Source organism: Cryptotermes secundus, unplaced genomic scaffold, assembly GCF_002891405.2.
Source record: "Cryptotermes secundus unplaced genomic scaffold, Csec_1.0 scaffold678, whole genome shotgun sequence".
Lineage (NCBI taxonomy): Eukaryota > Metazoa > Arthropoda > Insecta > Blattodea > Kalotermitidae > Cryptotermes > Cryptotermes secundus.
In genome coordinates this window covers 568,386-577,394 of record NW_019742973.1, presented here as the reverse complement: position 1 = coordinate 577,394, position 9,009 = coordinate 568,386, and the positions used below count along the sequence as shown (strand labels likewise).

Below are 9,009 nucleotides of genomic sequence, written 5' to 3'. Positions count from 1 at the left end.
CCCCCCCCCCCCCCAATGTAGTGTCTCTCACTACCACCCCCACTTTTTCGCTCTCTCTCTCTCACACAGAGTGAGATGGCTCGATGCCATGAGGAGGTGCATGAGTATGGTGGGCTGGAGATGTAGACCTGGTAGTTCCTAACCTCCGCATTACGTATTGGTGAAGAGGTCAGCTTCAGGGACGAGGCCGCCTCAGCCGCAGTTCCCATTGGGTGGACCCAACAATCAGGCTGGACAGTGTGAAGAGTACCATTCTGCCCACGCCGGGACACAAACTCGGTCGTCCAGCCAGCAGCCCGTTACTTAACTGCCGAAAGCGTCCGACACTCGCTTGGACTTAACGTAAAGTAAACAACCAAGACATTTCCTTCCATATCCTTTCCAATTCATTATTCACCAACCACCCGACCAGTCTCCGTTGCCAAATAAGCCATAAATGTTAGATCTGGAATTTTTGCGGCGATGGCTATGAAGAGCATAACCTTCTGCGATGTGACGCCGTACAGTCTGAAATAAGTTACGTCTCGTAGGAACTTATTTCTACAAGACTACAGGGCGTCAAGGCTATTACCTTATGGAGTGGGACGTCGAGGACTCCTGCAGACGTTCCAAACTTTCCTGAGGCACGAAATGGCACCATCTTCAGGGCCAATAAATAAACCAAAAACGCAGCAAGCCTCTGCCTGCTTCGCTCACACTGCGATCCTGAAGATGGAGGCAGTATGTTCTCCAAAAATGAGGTAAACTACAAGAATACACGACGTCACATCCCAGAATATCCATGCTGTGACGTCTGACGGGAGAGCGGTCAGAAGCTTTGGGCGGGACAATGCAATCCTCTCAACTCAGGGCTGCCACAACAGTGCATGCCACCCTGCTGGCTTCGATCCGAGGTCCCCACCCTAAACACAGATAGTAACAAATGTTGTGGAACAGACTGTAGTGACGTGACATGATCGGGGCGACGTCTCCGGTTACGCGCCATGTGGGGGGTCCGACGTGCAAAGGATTGGTTTCATGACGTGGGTGGGGAGGGCACACAGGAGCAAGCAGCGGGCTATATCGGGCCAACTGAACGAGTAGCGGGCTATATCGGGCCAACTGAGCGAGTAGCGTGCGATAGCGGGCCAACTGAACGAGTAGTGGGCTATATCGGGCCAACTGAACGAGTAGTGGGCTATATCGGGCCAACTGAACGAGTAGCGGGCTATATCGGGCCAACTGAACGAGTAGCGGGCTATAGCGGGCCAACTGAACGAGTAGCGGGCTATATCGGGCCAACTGAAAAAGTGATTCTGTACTGAGAAGTAACTCAACGTTTCAAGAGCGCTTTATAATTTAATCTTACTAATTAACTAAGTCTCTGGCAGCAGAACCCCGAGGTTCATCACCGCTACTACCAAGCCCGCCACTGATCACAATGCTAAGCCAGTTCCATTCACATCGGAACCTGCATCCTAATGCTATCCCACAGGCATCTCCTTCTAGCTGTTCCTCATCTGTAACTCTCCTCCAAGCTGCTTGTCTCTCTCACCACAAAGCAGCCAGATCAAGGTGTGGAAACACTGGGCCTGCTATGTAAGTCGCAGAACGTGGTGAACAGGGGTTTGTGTTGCCAGTGATGGATATTCAGGATGTAATTACCAGAGAGTTGGTCTGCCTGCTTACCTTTTGACGACCGCGCGGGGAGCGGCAATGTGTACAAAGTTGCACCGAACTTTCCGTGAACCTCTTGGGGATACTGCACGCCAAGTTGCTGCCTTCTGTTCCTGCGTCCAAGGGCCACACCTCGAAGCGTACAGGGGGCGTAAGGTCAGAGCTCCAGCAAAGGGCTGTTGAATCTTAACGCTCCAGTCAACTTTACCCCACAGTCCAGTCATTTGGGACGCAGGGCTGAAGAGAAGAATTCCGACGCTCCTGTCGGGAAGCAAATTGCTGTTATCGGCCACTTTCGGATAAACTGGCAGCTTCAGATTTTAAGAGAAACATTGTCTGTTGTGGTTACTGGGTTTCCGGCCGACGCGTCCCCTGTGCTCTCTGCCTGCAGAGCTTCAAAACACCACAAGATTTATGCAGAAGCTGCTGCGTAAATGCGTGTTCCCTCTCCGCTATACAGAGAGGTCTCATGATGCATTGATCTCTCAGATTTTCGTAAAAATGGAGTCAACTGAAATCCAGCAGTGCGCTGCGGGACTCGAACTGTGAACAGCGCCGCATGAACAAATTGGTCTCCAAACAGACGAAACGCGACACCCGAACCGCAACGCTTACGTCACGAGGTAGCATTTCAAGATGGCTGAGCTGGGAATTCTCCAAACAACCTGAGCTATCCTTGAAGGCTGCCTCATTGTGGCCGTCATTATAAATTATTACGGCTCTAATCTTTTGTAAGTGGTGCTGAGTATTGTTCGCAGTGCTGCGTTCTTTTTTCTTTTAAAGAAGCCGATCTTCTTGTGTTTACTAATTCGTTACGCCACCGTCATAGGGCGACACAATCCCCCTGTCGGTGATTAATGAAACTGTGGAGCCATCTCTCGGGGGGATAATTAGCGCCCCATTATTAAAGCTACCCGCTTTATTTGAAAAAAGGAAGGAACAATGAAGCGACTGTAATTTGGCATCTAAAAGTTTTCAGAGGGCGACAGCTTATTACGACGGGCTGCATTATATTTCGAGCCTCCCCCCCCCCCAAAGAAGAGCGGGCCAGGTGCAAGGACTTTTCTTTGTTTGCTCAGGCTCTCCCGTTTCCACTGCCGCACACACCCTCTCCCGTCCCGCCGGGCTGTCAGTGCTGACATGTGACTTTGATTGATGTGACGCGCGGAGACGCGGTAAGGTTTGCTAAGACGCGTCCTTCCCACTGAGTGACAGCCGTCGCAAGTGCGGCGCTCAACTGGAAGGAACACTGCGCTAACCTGCAACACGCGATATTCAGGCGGGTCACGAAGGTTACTCAACTGGCCACAGTAAGACGTACAGCAGTTCAGCGGCCAGGCGATGTACTTCCACTGTCCCATGCGTGCTCAAGGCGTGTACTTACACAACCATACGACCGGCGTTACAAATTTCGCGCCTCAAGTTCGAACAACCGCCATTTCAGTATATTAGTTGTTACAGATGAATCAGCGTCTGTACTCTGGCCTGGCAGGAGAGTGCAATCTTGGTGACATATGGAAGCTCACAGCTTACTCTTATAAGCTGAAGATGGAGGCACTAAGCTGTTCCGAAACGTCGGAAGGCATATACCAGACTACATGCCGTCACGTCCTCAAAGCTCACACACACACACACACACACACTTATACGAAACATCTGTTGATTCCATGAACACAGCAACTGTCGTTTCCTGTTCGGGAGGTCCTGGGTTCAAACTTGGACCGAGGATCCATTATCCTGATTAAGATTGTTCGTAGTTTCCTGGCAAATGGCGGAATAGAACTGATATTAGGCCATGGTCACTTACTTCAAAATCCTTCCCAATCCATTATAGTATACCCTCGCTAATCCGGTTACAGTTAATCCGGATCGAAAAATGAAATATGAAAAATGCTGTTCACAGTTAAGTACATGCATTTAGGAAAGCGAATGAGTCACTTAACTGTCCAGAAAAGAATTCGACAGTTTTCTCAAAGCTGCATTATTATGTTTCAAAACAAATACAACTTCTGAGGCTTTCATCGATGTATAAATTTATTGCCTTTTTATATTTTTTACATAAAGGCTCTGCAGTGATATTTTTTTTATTTATGCTCATCAGCACGAAGAATATCATTAGTTTTTCCAATTATTTATGTTCTAAGTTCTTTTTTGCCTTTTTGCTTCTCTAATCCGGACTATCACTTAATCCGAATGACCTCCGGATTAGCGAGGATTTACTGCACTGACTGATCTCCCTGACATTCAACGCTACAGGAATACCACTGAACTGCTGAGCCAGTGACAACGTCGTGAAATTTGATATACTGAGCAGCGGACGACATAGAGACAGTTAAATTCAGTTAGCACACTTACATCATGCTTCGTTAAGATTTATTTTAATGTTATCTTTCCATCTACACCTTGGACTAAATGTGGCGTTTGTCTTTCAAATTCGAAGACAATAATCTTGCATAAGCCTACATATGTCATGACTACCATGCATGCTACATACACGGACGACCTCATTCTTCGTCATTTGATCATCCTAATTATATCTGGCGAACAATATAAATTAAGAAACTACACAATATGAAAATTTTCTTCAACCTCCTGTCACGCCTCCCTACTAGATCCAAAAACACCCATCTCAGCACTTCGTTCTCAAACACCCCCAATCGGAGATCGTCCCTTACATCCACAGAGTGTATCTGTGGGTCCCGTATGGTTCTCACAGTAAACAGCGGCTGTTTTCCTAAACAGCAGTAACCGGTTGGGCTCTGTAGTGGAGACGTAATGTGTTTCCTGTGAGGTACGGACTGGATTCTTATATATACTGCATTCTGCCCACAGAGTGTAACTGTGTGTTCCGTACGGTTCTCACAGTAAAGAGCGGCTGTTTCCCTACAGAGCGTTAACCGGTAGGGCTTTCTAGTGGAGACGTAATGTTTCCTGTGAGGTACGGACTGGATTCTTATATATACTGCATTCTGCCCACAGAGTGTAACTGTGTGTTCCGTACGGTTCTCACAGTAAAGAGCGGCTGTTTCCCTACAGAGCGTTAACCGGTAGGGCTTTCTAGTGGAGACGTAATGTTTCCTGTGAGGTACGGACTGGATTCTTATATATACTGCATTCTGCCCACAGAGTGTAACTGTGTGTTCCGTACGGTTCTCACAGTAAAGAGCGGCTGTTTCCCTACAGAGCGTTAACCGGTAGGGCTTTCTAGTGGAGACGTAATGTTTCCTGTGAGGTACGGACTGGATTCTTATATATACTGCATTCTGCCCACAGAGTGTAACTGTGTGTTCCGTACGGTTCTCACAGTAAACAGCGGCTGTTTCCCTACAGAGCGTTAACCGGTAGGGCTTTCTAGTGGAGACGTAATGTTTCCTGTGAGGTACGGACTGGATTCTTATATATACTGCATAGTTTCTTCCCCCCCCCCAATGTAGTGTCTCTCACTAAGACTACCACTTCTCTCTCTCTCTCTCACACACACACACACAAAGTCTATCTGTGTGTTCCGTAAGGTTCTCACAATAAACAGCGGCTGTTTCCTTACACAGTATTAACCGGTTGGGCTTTGTAGCGGAGACGTAATGTTTCACGTGAGGTACGGACTGAATTTTTGCATACTGTTTAGAAGGAATTGAGTCTTTAAAGAGTTAAGTACCTAAACTATACACAATTCGAAATACCAGCGGAACGTTAGTATAGCGACAGTGTGCTCGCTTCTCATTGGCTTACAGGCCGAAGACATGCACTTCGAGCGGTACACACGCTGTGCAATAACGGTACGTTGTGACGCACGCCGACTGCGTCCGCCTGTGCAAATGTATCGCGCAGTCCATGTAACCACCGCAGTTCCACAGATCCGAGCCAGAACAGTTGAGTAGCCGCAGCAAAAGCCAATAAAGCAACGGAAAGGTGTCGACAAGTCCATGGCTGAGTTTATAGGGCCGTGTTCTGCGGGTAGCGTCTTGATCCATGCAAGGGTCGTAAAGGCAGGGCGTTGTGTGACTGTGGCCCTGTGGATGGGGGTGAGGCGTGAGGGTACACGTGTTTTCCCACGCCAGGTGCAGGCAGGTCACATGTGCTGATTCGATTAATGCGAGGAAGGAGCAGCAGTGGATAATTGAATTCGCGTAGAGCCAGTGTTAAACTTTCGCTATTAAGTTTCGCCTTGGATTGTCATTCCGCGGGTGTTCGTTACAGACGCGGCGCGTCTAATATGGATTTGCATCTGAATGGCAGCGCCGCGCAGTCTTTTAAATCAGACGGGCGTTTCTCTTAATTGTGTCTGAAGTTTGCTAATTGAGTCAGCACTTTGTTCTCAGCGGGTCAGGTCTCCCAGGTAGGCAGCGAGCAGGCGAGTGGTCAGTATTACCAACACTGGCTACTTGTTTCTTACCGGCTGGCAACACTGGCAGCATGAGACACCCGACAACCGGTTGTGGAGTGTCGATGTGAACAGATAGCATTAATGAAACGCTGGAGTTCTCGTCAGTTGGGACTGGTTTTCCTCAGTGGCTGCCACTCTGGTCTGGCGGGGCCCGACCTGCTGTTAGCTGCGAACAATATGTATAGCTGTCCACAGGGCTGACCAAACTGAAGTTCCAACCACAATTTCAGAAGGGAGTGCCTCACAGACATTGGGGGGTGTGGTGGTACGGTTCCACGCGTTCTTCACCTCGGGACTACATGGAGGTGAGTAATCAGCTTCACGATCTAGCCGCCTTATCCCCAGGGATCCCTTTCATGGGAAACTGGGTGGGCCCCAGAACCGGTCTGAACGCGACGTTGAAGAGAAAAATACCTGCCCGCTCAGAAATCGAACCTCGATTCTTCAGTCGTCCACTACAGTGACTCCTCAGTCCCTTCCTACAACCGCTCACAGTTTCTACCGAGCTCATCAGCAGCCACTCCCGGTTTTCGTCGACCTCTGTGGTTCCAAACGGCGTCACAGGACAATGAGAGCAATCAAGTTCATACGAGTATGCCCACAGCCTCAAGGGCTGTAATGCCGTGCAGTTCCTAGAGAGCCTGAAGCTTCCATCTTCACGGTCGAAGAGTAAGCGAAGCAAGAAACCAGCAGAAGCTGGTAACGCCTCCACCTGCTACACCTGCATTCTGCCCACACAGTGTCACGTGATCCGTGATGCTCTCACAACAGACAACGAACACTTCCCTGAACAGCATGAAACGATTAGAGACGATGTGTTTTCTGTGAGGTAGGAAACTCCGGGCTTCAGACGGTTAGTTACTAGTGTCCCACGCTGCTGCAAGACCAGCCCATCCTGCTGCTCTGTACACCCGATTCACACGCGATGATATCAAACAATTGTTGTCTGTTGACGCAATTAGCCTCTGAGTTGCATCTCATTACGTAAAGCGTCTGTTTTGCTCCTAATTACACCGCAGCGCTGCCACCTGGCGCAGTCTATTTGCATAGTAATTGAGCATATCTCGAGGCCCGCCCGCGTCCAATCCACCCCCGACTCGTCTTCAGGAGGTGACTGATGGCATAAAAACTCCATCTCCGGGTTTTCCATCTCACCAGATAGAAATTACATTTTTCTCTGTGTACACTTTTTTCATTATGAATGTGATGCTGGTAATTTGAAAGCCTTCTCATGCTTGCACAAGACATTCCACACAAACGGGACTCTGCCGCCTTCCCACATCAGTGTGTCACTTGTTCACCAGCGGGAAGCTGGTAACTCCATACACTCGTGTTTGGACGTCGGCAGGACATCAGCGGCTTCTCTCAGACTTCCAGTAAAATTCGTCGAGTATGCCACGACCACTTCCTCTCATAGCCATGGACTGTAGGCCTCGTCTACCATACTGAAAGCGTCGTACCGCTAGCAGACCCAGTTCTGGGCCAAGAAGTAATAATTTTGGAGCAAATAAAACAGAAGTAATATTACTTAAATCCCTCAGAACCATTCCAACACAGTAAGCTCTCAAATGCTGGTGGGACATACTGGGAGATGGCTTACACAGACTGAGGTCTTCGAGTTACGGCCTGGACGCCCGAAGGGACAGAATTCGAGTCCCGGGATGGTCAGGAAATTTCCCCGCTCCACGCCGTCCAGACCGGCTCCCTGGGGCCCACCCAGCTTCCTATGCAATGGGTACAGGGGTCTCATTCCCTTAAGGTAAAGCGGACGGGGCGTGAAGCTGACAACTCAGCTGCAACTAGTGCCGAAGTTGAGAAAGCGTGGAACTATACACCCACTCCCCCATACGCCTTCATGGCGTACTGCTTAAGTAGTTAAGCACAACTTTTCTTTATGCTGTGATACAGACAAGGAAAGCAACCATATATATATTTCTGCTCCACTGAGGGTAAGACCAGACTTCTTCCAAGAGTGACTGAGGATAACCACAAAAGTATCAGTATAGCTAGTCTCTAGGTCGAGATTCGAAATCGGTACCTCGCGCATACGAGGCAGGGGTAACGTGGCGAGAATAAATGTAACTGTCCGCGGTCTCAGCGTGCAACAGGGCCCAGTTGATGTGGAGCGCCATATCTCACCCCCCCCCATCACATCGAAATGATAGCTCTCATTTTGCGATCAAATCCAGACCAATTCCACCAAAAAGTTTGTTGCTGCAAAAATTCAAATAATCTCTTTATACGCAGTAAAAAACCTTGCTGTAGCTTCTGCAGATACTGCGTGGCTTTCCTCACGCACTCCAGGAACGAAAACACAGAAAGAACTAAAAGACAAGAGGGAAATTAAAGAAAGAAGAAATGGAATAAAAGTACGGGAGAACAAGAGGCAGTGAGAGACATCAAATTACAATAACAATGAAGACAAAGGGAGGAAGTAAGTGAAAGTGGAGGCAGAAGGAAAACAAACGAAGACAAGAGGAAGGACAGACAGAGAGACAGGGGTTGAAGGCTCGGATCGTTGCTTTTTGCAGTGTAGCCTCAATCAAACAAAAATATATAGAAATGATAGAGTGTATAACGCCGCGCAAAAGTTCATTTAAATTGTTTGATTACTTTTTCCCTGTTGCCAGCGGAGTAATTTACATCAGTTGGCCCCAATTCCGCTTTTTTTTACAAACATTTCCCTCAGGGGTTTATGGAATGAATCGGTCCATCACTGTGAAGGGTTAAGCCCGCTCATACATTGATGTCAGCCCCATCTGAGGACTGGTGCGGCATTCACAAACAGTAATGTGCACGTCATTCATTCCTTATGGGCAGTGTTCACAGCGAGGTCCGCCACAACTCTATACACGTATGAAAGATGCTGGAAACGAGGGTCTCCGCCCGCGTGGAAGTGGGTTCGAATACCTCCACCACAGCCCTGCGAGTAGTAGGAGGCGACGAAAAGGGAACCCGGGGATCTGGTC

General features: G+C 48.6%; 1 protein-coding gene across 1 annotated transcript in view; it reads right to left on the bottom strand.

The window, feature by feature from the left end:
• LOC111873638 overlaps positions 1 to 1,906 on the bottom strand; it is a 130,876-nt gene extending 128,970 nt beyond the window's left edge. The window contains exon 1 of the mRNA XM_033755135.1: positions 1,669 to 1,906. Coding sequence (XP_033611026.1) covers positions 1,669 to 1,880 — 212 coding nt within the window. The 5' untranslated portion in view covers positions 1,881 to 1,906. The remainder of the gene's footprint in view (positions 1 to 1,668) is intronic.
• Positions 1,907 to 9,009: the final 7,103 nt, after the last annotated feature.